At 40.8% G+C, this 16,861-nt stretch overlaps 1 protein-coding gene across 15 annotated transcripts in view; it reads left to right on the forward strand.

Moving 5' to 3' along the window:
- ARHGEF3 (Rho guanine nucleotide exchange factor 3) overlaps positions 1 to 16,861 on the forward strand; it is a 331,638-nt gene that overhangs the window by 225,984 nt on the left and 88,793 nt on the right. For 4 of the 15 annotated variants that reach the window (XM_081524838.1, XM_081524840.1, XM_081524837.1 and 1 more), the window contains one exon: positions 15,386 to 15,537. The exons of the other annotated variants lie outside the window; for them this stretch is intronic. In XM_081524838.1, the coding sequence (XP_081380964.1) occupies positions 15,487 to 15,537 (51 nt within the window). In that variant the 5' untranslated portion in view covers positions 15,386 to 15,486. The remainder of the gene's footprint in view (positions 1 to 15,385; positions 15,538 to 16,861) is intronic. 15 annotated transcript variants of the gene reach the window in all.

Genomic DNA, 16,861 nt, shown 5'->3' on the forward strand with positions numbered 1-16,861 from the left:
GCCTGAATACATGTTGAATATTTATAGGATGGGCCTTCTGGGAGTGAGTGAAGTAAAAATCATATCCTGGAGACTGATTCTTTCACATCGTTGTTGGTCCTTACACAATTGTCTATTTATATCTTCTCTGCTTGTGTTATAAGTGTCTTCAGGACTGGTTTGGATCATTCAGAATAGGTCAAAATAAGAATGGGCTGAAATCACCTTTGTTTCCCTGCATCTTGTGTTGGGTCCATGTAGGGACTCTGGGTGAGTAAGTGAAGGAATTAACAAATAAATGAATCCCTGAATGAATTGAATCAATAAATGAATGTGCGGCACAACTAATTAGGATAATCTTATAATGGGATTTATAATGCTTCTCAACTTTTAATTTAAAATGTCAACTGTTCCAATTCCCCCCCCCACCAAAATAGTGGGAGATAGAAGTTTGTGTAACATTTCTGTGCACAAAATATGAAAGAATACTTAAAAAAAAAAAGCATTCTGAAGAATGCTTCCTTCCCCTTTTTTCCTTTAGAAATTTTTCATCAACTATTGACCAAAAACAAACATCTGTTTTTTAACCTATTTCTTCCTAAAATTGCTAAGTTGGCCTTGTGCGGTTATCAGGAGTTATCTCTTAAGCATAGAAGATGAAGGGAGAGGACAAGGAAAAGTGATACATCAGCTTGCATCAGTCAGATGTAAATACATACATTTGCTTTACAGATGTAAATACATAGCCTTTGCTTGCTAAACTGTCACAAAGGTGATTTCTGTTGCAGAAACACTCCTGCTTACCAGCAGTTTTTCTAAGAGATGTGATGTTCTTTCCTTTGGGGACGCTGGGGAAACACGGACTTCAATCATTTCTTGACCCTCAGAAATCTTTGCACAGAAGTCCTCATGAGGGGTATGGTTCAGTTCCTCTATCCTCTTTTTCCCAGAGGTCAGGAGGGAATTGTGGGTGACTCAGCCACAGGGTTAGTCATCTGGCCTGGGAGGTGCTAAACTTTGCAGGTCATTTTCTTTGTGTATGAAAAGAAGGGAGAGGGTTTGTGCATTTAAGCCTTTCTGCTACAGCTTAATAGTTCTTTCAAGGGAACAATATGGTCCTTCCATGTGGCTGAGACCCTTGGAAGGACAAGTAGTAATTAATTAAATCTTACTCTGAACTAATGCTTTTATGTAACATTTCCATGTCTTTTATTTCATTTTAATGCACGAAGTGTGGGTGAACATCTGTTTTAAGAACCGTAATGTTAAAATTGTGAACACAAAAACAAATAATTTAGTGAATTAATAGTCTTAATACTTTTAGGTAAGAATTCTTTGCAGTCAGCCTTTAAATGAAAAGTATCTCAACATGTCTGCTTTTCACATTTTTCCAATGTTTATATCTTTATTGTACTGGCATTACAAGGATGTTGTAGAAAATTATAAGATAAAGGTAAACATAAAAAAGATTATTATACCATAATTTTACTATTGGGAGAAAGCTACTTTTCATATGTTGACAAAAAGCTTTTCTAAATGTATAATTATGTATGTTTGCAAACAGAGCAACATGATACACAGATACTGTTTTGTGGCTTGTCTTTCTGTCTGGTACACAAGACCATTGCACTTGTTCTTACATACGTCTGGACCATATTACTCTTAATATCTATGTAGTATGGAATTGTTTAACTGGGACATAGCTTTACTGAATTAATCCACTACTATGACTATGCCAAAGCCTTGACTGTGTGGATCACAATAAACTGTGGAAAATTCTGAAAGAGATGGGAATACCAGACCACCTGACCTGTCTCTTGAGAAACCTGTATGCAGGTCAGGAAGCAACAGTTAGAACTGGACATGGAACAACAGACTGGTTCCAAATAGGAAAAGGAGTCCGTGTATATTGTCACCCTGCTTATTTAACTTATATGCAGAGTATGTCATGAGAAATGCTGGGCTGGATGAAACACAAGCTGGAATCAAGATTGCCAGGAGGAAGATAGATAACCTCAGATAGCAGATGACACCACCCTTATGGCAGAAAGTGAAGAGGAACTAAAAAGCCTCTTGATGAAAGTGAAAGAGGAAGGACTTTCCACCCCAAAACAATCAATTTTACCTTTTTCTCAAGTGCACATGGAACTTTCTCCAGGATAGATCACATCCTGGGCCATAAATCTAGCCTTGGTAAATTCAAAAAAATTGAAATCATCCCAGCCATCTTCTCTGACCACAATGCAGTAAGATTAGACCTCAATTACAGGAAAAAAAACTATTAAAAATTCCAACATATGGAGGCTAAACAACATGCTTCTGAATAACCAACAAATCACAGAAGAAATCAAAAAAGAAATCAAATTATGCATAGAAACGAATGAAAATGAAAACACAACAACCCAAAACCTATGGGACACTGTAAAAGCAATACTAAGGGGAAGGTTCATAGCAATACAGGCGTACCTCAAGAAACAAGAAAAAAATCAAATAAATCAACTAACTCTACACCTAAAGCAACTAGAGAAGCAAGAAATGAAGAACCCCAGGGTCAGTAGAAGGAAAGAAATCTTAAAAATTAGGGCAGAAATAAATGCAAAAGAAACAAAAGAGACCATAGCAAAAATCAACAAAACTAAAAGCTGGTTTTTCAAGAAGATAAACAAAATTGACAAGCCATTAGCCAGACTCATCAAGAAACAAAGGGAGAAGAATCAGATCAACAAAATTAGAAATGAAAATGGAGAGATCACAACAGACTACACAGAAATACAAAGGATCATAAGAGACTACTACCAACAGCTATATGCCAATAAAATGGACAACTTGGAAGAAATGGACAAATTCTTAGAAAAGTATAACTTTCCAAAACTGAACCAGGAAGAAACAGAAGATCTTAACAGACCCATCACAAGCACGGAAATCGAAACTGTAATCAGAAATCTTCCAGCAAACAAAAGCCCAGGACCAGACGGCTTCACAGCGGAATTCTACCAAAAATTTAGAGAAGAGCTAACACCTATCCTACTCAAACTCTTCCAGAAAATTGCAGAAGATGGTAAACTTCCAAACTCATTCTATGAGGCCACCATCACCCTAATTCCAAAACCAGACAAAGATGTCACAAAAAAGGAAAACTACAGGCCAATATCACTGATGAACATAGATGCAAAAATCCTTAATAAAATTCTAGCAAACAGAATCCAACATCATATTAAAATGAGCATACATCATGACCAAGTGGGCTTTATCCCAGGAATGCAAGGTTTTTTTAACATCCGCAAATCAATCAATGTAATACACCACATTAACAAATTGAAAGAAAAAAACCATATGGTTATCTCAATAGATGCAGAAAAAGCCTTTGACAAAATTCAGCATCCATTTATGATAAAAACCCTCCAGAAAGCAGGAATACAAGGAACATATCTCAACATAATAAAAGCTATATATGACAAACCCACAGCAAACATTATCCTCAATGGTGAAAAATTGAAAGCATTTCCCCTAAAGTCAGGAACAAGGCAAGGATGCCCACTTTCACCACTACTATTCAACATAGTTTTGGAAGTTTTGGCCACAGCAATCAGAGCTGAAAAAGAAATAAAAGGAATACAGATAGGAAAAGAAGAAGTAAAACTCTCACTGTTTGCAGATGACATGATCCTCTACATAGAAAACCCTAAAGACTCTACTAGAAAATTACTAGAGTTAATCAATGAATATAGTAAAGTTGCAGGATATAAAATTAACACACAGAAATCCCTTGCATTCCTATACTCCAATAATGAGAAAACAGAAAGAGAAATTAAGGAAACAATACCATTCACCATTGCAACAAAAAGAATAAAATACTTAGGAATATATCTGCCTAAAGAAACAAAAGACTTATATATAGACAACTATAAAACACTGATGAAAGAAATCAAAGAGGACACAAACAGATGGAGAAATATACCGTGTTCATGGATTGGAAGAATTAATATAGTGAAAATGAGTATACTACCCAAAGCAATCTATAGATTCAATGCAATCCCTATCAAGCTACCAATGGTATTTTTCACAGAACTAGAACAAATCATCTCACAATTTGTATGGAAATATAAGAAACCTCGAATAGCCAAAGCAATCTTGAGGAAGAAGAATGGAACTGGAGGAATCAACCTGCCTGACTTCAGGCTCTACTACAAAGCCACAGTCATCAAGACAGTATGGTACTGGCACAAAGATAGAAATATAGATCAATGGAACAAAATAGAAAGCCCAGAGATAAACCCACGCACCTATGGACACCTTATCTTCGACAAAGGAGGCCAGAATATACAATGGAGAAAAGACAATCTCTTTAACAAGTGGTGCTGGGAAAACTGGTCAACCACTTGTAAAAGAATGAAACTAGAACACTTCCTAACACCATACACAAAAATAAACTCAAAATGGATTAAAGATCTAAACGTAAGACCAGAAACTATAAAACTCCTAGAGGAAAACATAGGCAAAACACTCTCCGACATAAATCACAGCAGGATCCTCCATGACCCACCTCCCAGAATATTGGAAATGAAAGCAAAAATAAACAAATGGGACCTAATTAAAATTAAAAGTTTTTGCACAACAAAGGAAACTATAAGCAAGGTGAAAAGACAGCCTTCAGAATGGGAGAAAATAATAGCAAACGAAGCAACAGACAAACAATTAATCTCAAAAATATACAAGCAACTTCTGCAGCTGAATTCCAGAAAAATAAGCGACCCAATCAAAAAATGGGCCAAAGAACTAAACAGACACTTCTCCAAAGAAGAAATACAGATGGCTAACAAACACATGAAAAGATGCTCAACATCACTCATTATTACAGAAATGCAAATCAAAACCACAATGAGGTATCATTTCACACCAGTCAGAATGGCTGCTATCCAAAAGTCTACAAGCAATAAATGCTGGAGAGGGTGTGGAGAAAAGGGAACCCTCTTACACTGTTGGTGGGAATGCAAACTAGTACAGCCACTATGGAGAACAGTGTGGAGATTCCTTAAAAAACTGGAAATAGAACTGCCATATGACCCAGCAGTCCCACTGCTGGGCATATACACCGAGGAAACCAGAATTGAAAGAGACGCGTGTACCCCAATGTTCATCGCAGCACTGTTTACAATAGCCAGGACATGGAAGCAACCTAGATGTCCATCAGCAGATGAATGGATAAGGAAGCTGTGGTACATATACACAATGGAATATTACTCAGCCATTAAAAAAATGCATTTGAATCGGTTCTACTGAGATGGATGAAACTGGAGCCCATTATACAGAGTGAAGTAAGCCAGAAAGAAAAACAACAATACAGTATACTAATGCATATATATGGAATTTGAAAGATGGTAACGATAACCCTATATGTGAGACAGAATAAGAGACACAGATGCATAGAACAATTTTATGGACTCTGAGGGAGAAGGTGAGGGTGGGACGTTCTGGGAGAATAGCATTGAAACATGTATATTATCATATGTGAAACAGAACACCATTCCATGTTCGATGCATGAGACAAGGGCTCAGGGCCGGGGCAATGGGATGACCCAGAGGGATGGGATGGGGAGGGAGGTGGGTGGGGGGTCCAGGAAGGGGAACACATGTAAACCCATGGCTGATTCATGTCAATGTATGGCAAAAACTATTACAATATTGTAAAGTAATTAGCCCCCAACTAAAATAAATAAATTTATAAAAATAAAAAACAAAGAAAGAAAGTGAAAGAGGAGAATGAAAAAGTTGGCTTAAAGCTCAACATTCATAAAACTAAGATCATGGCATCTGGTCCCATCACTTCATGGGAAATAGATGGGGAAACAGTGCAAACAGTGGCTGACTTTATTTTTTTGGGCTCCCAAATCACTGCAGATGGTGATTGCAGCCATGAAATTAAAAGACGCTTACTCCTTGGAAGGAAAGTTATGACCAACTTAGATAGTATATTAAAAAGCAGAGACATTACTTTGCCAACAAAGGTCCTTCTAGACAAGGCTATGGTTTTTCCAGTGGTCATGTATGGATGTGAGAGTTGGACTGTAAAGAAAGCTGAGTGCCAAAGAATTGATGCTTTTGAACTGTGGTGTTGGAGAAGACTCTTGAGAGTCCCTTGGACTGCAAGGAGATCCAACCAGTCCATCCTAAAAGAGATCAGTCCTAGGTGTTTATTGGAAGGACTGATGTTGAAGCTGAAACTCCAATACTTTGGCCACCTCATGCGAAGAGTTGACTCATTTGAAAAGACCCTGATGCTGGGAAGGATTGAGGGCAGGAGGAGAAGGGGACGACAGAGGATGAGATGATTGGAAGGCATCACCGACTCGATGGACATGGGTTTGGGTAAACTCCGGGAGCTGGTGATGGACAGGGAGGCCTGGCGTGCTGTGATTCATGGGGTCGCAAAGAGTCGGACACGACTGGGCAACTGAACTGAACTGAATCCTGAATTGATCCACTATTGAACGTATAGTCTGCTTCCAGTTTTTCTTATTGGAAACTTCAAGTTTTTCAATAATGATAGCTACTTTCCACTTTACACCCAGTGCTGTGTGAAGAAGCATTCACTATATAGCATCTCTTTTTTAGTCAATTCTGGTAAAGATCATGTAACATAAAATTAACTAAAGTGTACAGTTCTGTGACATTTAATACAGTCACAATATTGTGAAACCACCACCTCTATCTAGTGTTCAAAGTATTTCCATCAGCCTAAAGAGAAACCCCAGGCCCATTAAGCAATTACTCCATCTGCCCCTATCTTCCCCTTCCCAGACCCTGGCAACCCAACCACTAATCTATTTTCTGTCCCTATGGGTCTACTTTTCCTGGATATTTCCTATAAATGGAATCACAAAACGTGTGACCTTTCATGTAACATTTCTTGTAACCCTCACACATCCTGTATGGGAAGACCCAGGGAGGTTGAGGGTTTTGCCAGGGACTCCCACCCTGTAGAACTTGAATGCTCATCTCTCTGTCTTAAAGTCACATTCCATCCCTGTGTCCCGTGCTGTCTCTCATGATCTTCTAGACTCCATTATGCAAAAGTGCTCACTCCTTTCTTAGCCTGTTTACTTTAGCATCATGATTAGGTGACTGGTCCTTTTCCTCTGCTTCAAACTTGCACAATAAGACAGTGCTAATACAGCGGTTCTCACACTGTAACTGCCATCAGCATCACCTGGAGGACTTGCAGGGTTTCTGACTCAGGTCTGGGATGAGTCTCAAGAATTTGCTTTCCTAACAAGTTCCTGGGTGAGACCGATGCTATAGGAAACACACTTTGGAAGCCACTACTCTGACAGTTATGATGCAGAAGAATTGTTTCACTATACTACCCTCTGATCAGAATGCTTGCAATGCATTTAAGAATATGAAAAATTGCAGAAAAAGTGTGCATTCATCCCACTTGAGGAACATGCAAGTGTGATGTACACTGGAGGCTGAGGAGCCTCCTGAAATGTGATCCAAAGTTGCATTTGATTTTCCAAATGTATGTTTAAAAAGAAACTAAGCATCTGGTAAGATTGTAAATGTGCATATCCTACAATCTACATTTGAACCTTTAGAAAACCAGTCCCAGGAGCGCAAAAGGAGGCATGTACAGGGAACTGAAAGCCAATGTTCTTTGTAACATAACAGTAAGAAAAGGAAAGAAAAGAAAGAAAAGTCTAACTCTCCATAAATAAGAGAACAAGTAAAATGTGGTGTAGGGAAGGCCAAATGCAATTAAGCTTTGATCTAGATCTATACAAAATAACATGGAGGGAGCTCAAAAACAATGCTAAGTAGGGAAAATATTTAGATTTACACTCAGAAAACAAGAATATCTATTATTTGCGAGTGCCTGGAATTTTTTAAAAAGTGGTCAAAGGTCTCCAAATAGCCAATAAGAACATGAAAATATGCTCAATATTAGTTGTCATTAGGGAGATGCTAATAAAAATCACAATAATATACTATTTCACATCCATGCATTAAAAAAAAAGATTTGAAAATAAACATTGGTGAAGATGTGGAGAAATTGAAACCTTCATACCCTGCTGGTGGGAATGTAAAATGGTATATATACCACTGTGGAAAAGAGTTGACAGTTCCTCAGAAAGTATAGACTTACCATATTTGTCCAGCAATTCTGCTCCTTTAAGTAGAATTCTTTTTACCCAAAAGAATTGAAAACAGGTACTCAAAGACTTTCATACCAATGTTCTTAGCAGCACTGTTCACAGTAGCCAAAAAGAGTAACAACTCAAATGTCCATCAGCAGAGGTATGAATAATCAAAACGTGGTATATCCAAACAATTGCATATTATTCAGCCAGAACAAGGCATGAATATTGATGCATGCTACAACATGAATGAAACTTAGAAACATTACATTAAGTGAAAAAAGCCAGGTACAAAAGATCACATATAGTATGTTTCCATTGTATATGAGATGTCCAGCATTGGCAAAAAGTCTGTATATAAAGTGGTACAGATTTGGGAGGTACAGGCTTTCCTCTGGGTGATAGAAATGTTCTGGAATTAGACAGTAGTGGTGGTTGCATGACATTGCAAATATACTGATCACAGCGGAATTGCATATTTTGAAATGGGTAAAATGGTGAATTTTAATTCAATAAAAACATTTTTTGTAATGATAAGTGGACTGGTAGGATATATACCCAATCTATGACAACAGTTGCCACTTGGGGGCTGGATTAAGTTAGGATATGGGACTGTGGTTGTGGAGAAAGGAGATGTTAGGTATTCTAGTAATGTTTGTTTCTTCTATCTATTAAAAAAAAAAGTACTGGAAGCACATTTAACAAAAAATTGAGTCCATAGTTTTGGAAGGTGGGGATATCAACATTCATTATATATTACCCATAGCATTTGCTTTGATTATTTTAAACTGCTTTTAAAAAAGAATGAAACCCCATTCTAAAGGCCCAGTGGGGTGGGCATAACACAAGAAGAGCTGCCTTCTTGTCTAACTCAGACCTCTGCCTGCCCCCTAAGATCCCCTTGGATCCTGGGCCCTCTAGTTTGTGCACTCTTTCCACACAGTCTCCACTGGCCCCTCTTAACCAAAGGCGTCATTACACTCCTGATTTAGTAAGAAAAGCAAGTTTCTTGATTCCCCAGTGACTCATCAGCAGACATCTGTCCTCCTGACTCCTCCCTGAGCCTAGACACAAATCTTTCCTCCATTAGAGAACCCCCTGCCACCAGGCTCACCTAAAGATTGCTCAGGTTAGGTCCAGAAAAAGCAGAAGGGTGTCCATTTCTGTTTCTATGAATATGATAACTGGTTAATATAGTTGCATGGATAGACCTGAACCTTTCTTAAAACACTGAGTATGTCTTCTGAATATATAGACCAGTGTTCTGGGGATAAGATCTTCTTATCTGATTGGTGGTATTGTTCAGTCGCTAAGTCATGTCTGACTCTCTGGAACTTCATGGACTACAGTCCGCCAGGCTCCTCTGTCCTTCACTAACTCCTGGAGTTTGCTCAGATTCATGTCCATTGAGTCACTGAATGATAGATGAAGACTACAGACTTCTTCCCTGGTGGTTTAGTACAGGTATCTTCAAGCTAGGGCCAGCTCTGCTGGCCTGCTGTCTGTGTTTGTAAAGTTTTACTGGAACACAACCACATTCTCATTGTCTATGTCTGTTCTGTACTGCAGCAGCATAATTGAGTGGCTGCAACAGAGACTGCATGGCCCACAACGCCTAAAATAATTATCTGCCCTTTACAGGAAAGTTTGCCAGGCTCTGGTATATTGGTTAGGATCATGGGCTCCTGAGCCCAAATATGCTTAGAAGGCAGGTAAAAGACATGGGAGATCTTCTGATCGTCTTATTTTAAAAAGAGAATGGCACTGCAATGCAGAGAAAGAGTGTAAAAAGTCAGGGTTACAGAGCCAGTTACTCATGGAGGTGAAGAGTGTGGACTCTGGAGTTAAGTACCACTTCTAGACTTACAGCCTGAGATACGTCATTAAAGGTTACAAAGCTGTGCTTCACCTCTAACGCAGCATTCTTGAGAACAGTAAATGAGACGACTCAGTTATTTCATGAATAAACATTTACTAGGCTCCATTCAGTGCTGGGCACTGTTTTGAAGTGCTGGTAAGAAAACAGCAAACATGAGGGAGAAGAGTCTCGGCCTTCACAGAGCTGTAGCTTTCGATGGGAGATGGTAAATAACAGTACATCAGCCGAGGTACAGTTAGTTATGAGATGCCAGGTCAGGCGGACAGGGAGAGAGATGGGGGTTGGGGATCTCCCATAGGTGGGAGTTCAAGAAAGGCCCCTCTAAGGACCAGCCTTGTGAGCTGATGCCTCAGTAACACAAAGAAGCCAGTCCTGCAGCGATTCTGCGGCAGAGGACATAGCCAGTACAAATGTTCTGGCATGCCAGCAGGACGGAAAGGAGGCTGTGCTGGAGCTCCATGGATGAGGAGGAGAGATGCAGGGAGATGAGGTCTGACAGGTGGACACGGGTCAGACCCCTCAGGGCCTCATCATCAGGGCAAGGAGTTGGGATTTAAGTCTAAGTGCGGTAAAACCACTGGAGGATTTAGGCATGCAGTGAATGCTGTGAGCTGAGGTAACTATTTAAACAATCCTTCTGCTCTCTGATGTTGTTCAGTTGCTAAGTCGTGTCCAACTCTCTGCAACCCATGGACTGCAGCATGCCAGGCTTCCCTGTCCTTCACTGTCTCCCGGAGTTTGCTCCAGCTCATATCCATTGAGTCAATGGTGCTATCTAACCATCTCATCCTCTGCTGCCCCCTTCTCCTTTTGCCTTCAATCTTTCCCAGTATCATGGTCTTTTTCAGTGACTCAGCTCCTCACATCAGGTGGCTGAAGTATTGCAGCTTCAGCTTGAGCAGCTTCCCTTCCATTGAGTATTCAGGGTTGATTTCCTCTAGGGTTGACTGGTTTGATCTCCTTGCTGTTCATGGGACTCTCAAGAGTCTTCTCCAGCACCACACATCGAAAGCATGGCGCTGAGCCTTTGTGGTCCATTTCTCACTTTCATGGTGCAGTGAGATTGTAGAGACAAGATTTGCAACTGGGAGAACATTGAGTGGACTGCTGCACTAGTCCAGGTGAGAGATGATGGCTGGGATAGTGGTGGGAGATGGGGAGAAGTTGACAGATGTGGTGAAACTGATGGGACTTTCTGGAAGATTAGATGTAGTGTGGTGATGTATGGGAAATGCTCGACATGGGGCCAGGGACATAGTATCTTTATCATTATCGTTACCGTCCCTACCACCACCACCATGACCATCTTGAGAGACTGTGTAGCATTATGACTCAGAGTATGGACTCAAACCACACTACTTGAGTTAAACTCTAGCTAGTGGCTCAGGCGGTAAAGAATCCACCTGCAATGCAGGAGTCCCAGGTTCAATCCCTGGGTCAGGTAGATCCCATGGAGAAGGAAATGGCAACCCACTGCAGCATTCTTGCCTGGAGAATTCCATGGATAGAGGAGCCTGGTGGGCTACAGTCCATGGGGTCACAAGGAGTCAGACACGACTGAGCGACTAACATTTTCACTTTTACTTTTCCTGCCACTTGTAAGCGTTGTAACCTTGGGTAAATTATACATCCTCTCTGTGTTTCAGTTACCCTCTCTGTAAAATGCAGGAGGGATTAGAGTACCTTCCTTACAGACATTGTAAAATACTATAATATTCCTGCCAGAGCGTAAACCATTAACACCATTGCTATTATTTGAAAACTGGTAGATGGCCCTATCCTTGACAGAAGTTTGGTGACTATTGCTAAAATCCCAGCATCCTGTGGAAATCCTCATTAGAGGTCAGAAACAAGTCCCTCTTTATGTAACCCATCGAGGGGTGGTGGGAGGGCTCTCTTCTTGACCTCCGAAAATCAGCACTTCCCGGGAAGACAAGATAGCCCCACTGTTTGTTAGACTGTTTTAGCGGTGTTTAAATCAGCATTCCAAAGATGTAAAGGCAAAAAAAGTATGTTCTGGGATTTCCATAGAAAAAGGTGTGGGGCTCTGTGCTTGTTTTGAAAAGGTGTGTCTGTGTGGGGGTTGGCAGAACTGTCATTCGAGAGACATCTCCTTGTAGAGGGAGGCTTTCATTTATCCGTCTTAGGCAGACCCTATTTCAGCTGTGGGGCCTCAGGGGTAACTAGGGCTCCCTGAGTAGGCAGCTATGGTCTTTGAACAACCTGAGCCAAAGGCAGGGGCATTGTTGTTCCCGCCATGCCTTGGTCAGGCTGCTGGGACCAGGGGACCGGTCTCTGAGAGGTGGGAAGGACCCCCAGGTGTACACTTACCAGACCTCACACAGATTGCCCAAGGGCTCACATTCCCTGCTAGCTGCAGACCGTCCTTCCCGGCCCCAGGCAGCTGGCACCTGCACCCATGCAGAAGTCTGCCCCAGAGAAACAGCGGTGTGTGCCCCCTTCACCACAACCACAGAAGGGCCTCTTTAAACTTTCTGTCTTCTGAGCAATAAGCAGCAATACATGGGAAAGGTGTGCTAAAAACCCAGTCTGGGCCTTCTCCCTCCGCTCAGAAGCAAGCTCCCAGAAATAGAAGCTTTTACTCCTGGACCAGAGTCTGTTCTTATCACTGAGGGCTTGAATTTTTAGAACTTTTGGGGCTCTGAATATCTTTTTCTGCACCTGCTTAGTTAGACAACTTGTTTCTTAGCTTTTAAGTTAGGCAGATTGCTGTAAGTACAGCCATGTTTGTAAGATAGAAAAGAGTAGGCTTTTATTAAGTTAATACTGATGTTGATGTTTGTTTTGTTGGCTATGCATCACATGGACCTTACATTCTGAATATCTGCAAGATCTTGAGGTTAAATTATTTTCTTAATTAAAAAATCTCTACTTGAATAATAACAGCTCACATTTATTGAGCACTTACTATGTGACAGGTAGTCACTGAGTGCATTTACATGTGTTTAATCCCTGAATCCACAGTTGGAATAGCTTGCTTAAGAGCACCAAGTCCAAGCCCTAACTCACCCCACTAGCTCTTAAAACACTCATGCATCATAAGCAGCTTTGCTCCTTGTGAATGTTTTCATACCAAACATACAGAGATGGTTGTTGGTCCTTAGCCTCTTGCTTTCTGTTTTCTAGGAGGTCTTCACATATTATGCAGATTAGAGTTTTCTGATACAAGTTATGTTTTGTGACTTTGTTTATGATGTTTCTGTTGTTTTGTTTGCCATGTAGAAGGGTGGTTTTTTTTTTAATTTAAACTTAAAATTTTACCCTTTATATTTTATGATAAGTGCAAGTCACTCAGTTGTATCTGACTCTTGGTGACCCCATGGACTGACTATACAGTCCATGGAATTCTCCAGGCCAGAATACTGGAGTGGGTAGCCTTTCTCTTCTCCAGCGGCTCTTCCCAACTCAGGGATCGAACCCTGGTCTCCTGTATTGCAGGTGGATTCCTTACCAGCTGAGCCCCCAGGGAAGCCCATTTTATGATAAAAAGATCTCCAAATATTTTCTTCTGAACTCTGAGTCATAGTTAAAGTAAAAAATCTTTACACCAGGAAATTTGCCCATCTTCTTCTAGTACTTTTATGCTTTTCACATTTATATTTAAATCTTTGATCCATTTGAAATCTATTCTGGTACACATGTGAAATATGGGTTAAGAAAAAAAACTTTAAGAAACACTTTAAAACAAATTTCCCTGTCCAAATGTAGTCAGAGTTTGTGTATGAAGAGTACTTGGGGTGGTGAATCCTCCTTCAAAATAAACCAGGCTTATTAGTGTCATAGGTGATCAGTGTGGGAAGTTGTTTGTGGTTCTAATTAGACCTCTGACTAGCCTGCAGCTTTGGTAGGGGTTTTCCCATCTGCTAAGATGGTCCAAGTACAAGGTGATAGGAGACTCAGACAAATGAAGGTATTGGAGGTGCCAATACTTTTGGATACTCATGAGACCCCTAACTCCTCACGCCATCGGTGTCCAAAAGCTCACCTATGGAACAACTTTAACCTTTTTCTACTTTCTTTGGCATTATTAAAGAGTGATTCTTTAGCCAACCTAAGTTTGGTTTTGACAAAAAGTGTCACTTTATCCATAGGTTACCATACTTGTCTCCTAGTGTCAAGAAATTTACAGTCTTATGGAGGGAAGCAAGACTTAGATATGTAATACAAATCCTAAAGAATGTGAGGGAGTAAGAGGACAAGCACTCATTTATTTGGTAGAGGCCCTTCTGTACGTCTTTGAGTCAAAACTCTTCCAGCTCCAAGAGACAGAAACACAACTCAAATTTCTTTAAGCAAAAATCAGATTTCTGCTTATATAATGGAAAAGTCCATGGCTTATTGGCCTCAGGAGTGGCTGGATCCAGATGCTTATTTTTCCCCAGGAATTTGCCTCTCTTTACCTCCCAGCTTTTATTTCTCTCTGTTGCCTTCATTCTTGGATATGGTCTCCCCTCCTGGTGGAAAGATAGCCACCAGCAGCTCCAAGCTTACCCCACTTGTAACTTAGAGGTCCTCTCTCACCTAGTTCTTGCAGAAATCCCAAGCCTGGTTCTTATTTCCCCTTTCTGAATCAATCACTATGGCCAGAAGGAGGGGTCAGTTGCTGGTTGGCCAGTCCTGAGTTACACATACTCCCAAGGGGACTGACGGCGGGCACAGTACCGCTGAAACCACAAGCGCTGGGAGAGGAGTGGTTTCCCAAAAGGATTGTTATAAGAAGAGGGATGAACTGAGGCTGAATGAGTCAAACCCCAGAGTGCCCTAGAGCCTGAACTTCTTGTTCTCAAAGCTCTTAAAGGAGCAACACAAGCAAAGAGAGTCTTGAATGGAGCAGTTAGACTTGGTTAAGCCTATAAAAATGAAGGCTCCCTGAGTTGCTGTTTCATGATAAGAGCAATAGCTTTTGCCCATTCTCACTGACATTGCAAAATAAACAACAGATGATGTCACTGTTACTGAGCATGGGTTTCTGAGATTCTAATGGAATTTGTTGGAAAAGCTACCACCCTGTCATCAGTGTTTGTCAAATACCAAAACCCAGCAGAAAAGAACATGCATAGATAAGTGTTTCCTTCTCTCAACCATGGACTGTACAGTTTGGGAAAAGAACAAGGTCTCAAATAGGGTGAGGTTCTCAACTGGGTGCTTTGGCAAATGTCATTTACTCATTCCACAACTGAACAGCCCATAACTTGTGAGGAATATGGCAGGAAATGCAGGAGTCTTTGTAAATGAAATGGCCCGGCTACTTGGTTAGTTGTACTGAAACACTAGCTAATGTTGCATCTTGCACGGTGGCTCATACTGTCTACGCATCATCTGTTCAGTTCTTATAGTAGCCTTATATACTATTCTTATCCCCATGTTACAGGTGAGGAAACTGAGGCTCGGAAAGAGTCACTCACCCAGGGTCACAGAGCAAAGGAGCAGTAGAGTCAGAAGTGAGCTTCACAGTGCTGTTATCAGCTGGCCATGCGACCCCGACCTTGTTACCTAACAGGGTTTCCTCATTCCTTCTTACAGGTGAATACTTAAATTGTTAGAAGATTCTTTAAGCAGTGATGCCACTAAAGTGTTTTACTGTGAGAATCCTGGTGTACAATTAGCTTATAATAATGATAGACCACAAAGAAAGAAAAATCCCCCAGATTTTTCAAACCAGTTTCCTCCTACCTTTCCCAGAAAACATCCACAATTGCTAACATGGACTGGATAGCATTTCATTCTTTTCATTTTTATCTCTAGGAAGGAAAGTAAGGAGCCAGGGTACTGACCAACTTGGCCATCAGCTCTGAATTTTATAATTACCAATAATCTTCAGAAATGACATTGATGGTCTTTGAGATCTGGTAATTATACCCCTGTGTGTGAACAGTTCAAAGGCTGGGCTTTTAAGCAAATCTGCATTTGAATCACAGTCTTGCCATTGTGACCTCGAAGAAGTTGTGGAGCTTGTCTGAGCCTCAGGTTCCCCATCTATAAAGGAGATCACTAGCCAATCTGAGCTAATACAGGGTGTTATGGGGATAAGAGAAGATGCTTACAAAACGCTTAGCATAGCACTGCCCCGAGTAAGTGATCAAAACAGGCCAACTGCCAGTTTTACCGGCATTTATTATTCCAGTAACTTGCTATTATTATTTCTTGTCCTCACTCCTTCCCCTTCCAAAATAAACTCCACTGCACCGAGATCTCCATTTTTATCACTGACGTTTAATAGTTAAACATGCTTTTCTTTACTACAGCGGTTTCCAAAGCACCTTGCAATTTCCTCCCCTAATTCCTGGAATTTTGTTTGTTTGAACTTGAATTGTTTAAAGCTCTCTGTTCGGCAAACTCTCTATTGTGTGTTTTCCTCTGATGTCCAAAGGCTTTGAAACAGTAGCTTTTCCATAAACTTCACCGAAAGTTGCACCAACTCCCTGAAAGGTCGCTGCCTTTTGCGCAGTCTCCTCTTCCAGCTGGCTGTGTGACTCCTTCTGTTTTCATTCTTTTCCCCAAGATCTTTTCTCTCAGTTTAGCTCTTTTGTGGGGAATCTGTTGCAGGGCGTTCTGTAAAATATTCTTGCCTCCTCCGTTCAAGATGAAGCTATTATCTTGGTGACAGGTACTGAGGAATACTGTGTAGACGCAAGGACGGTCACGTGGCCAGGCTTACAGATTAGCACCTTTTTCAGAGGATGATCATTTCCATGGCTGTTGCAGAAGTTTTGTCAGAAAAAGTTGGACATTGATGGCAACCCTGGTTCTGGCAGTTGAAAGAATGCGGAATCTAGCTAGTAGTTTTTTTCCCCTCCCCAAGGAACATCTCTGGAACTCATTGAAACACACAAGAACACCAATCAGA

Source organism: Giraffa tippelskirchi, chromosome 9 (assembly GCF_054371585.1).
Source record: "Giraffa tippelskirchi isolate mGirTip1 chromosome 9, T2T-mGirTip1v1.2.pri, whole genome shotgun sequence".
NCBI lineage: Eukaryota > Metazoa > Chordata > Mammalia > Artiodactyla > Giraffidae > Giraffa > Giraffa tippelskirchi.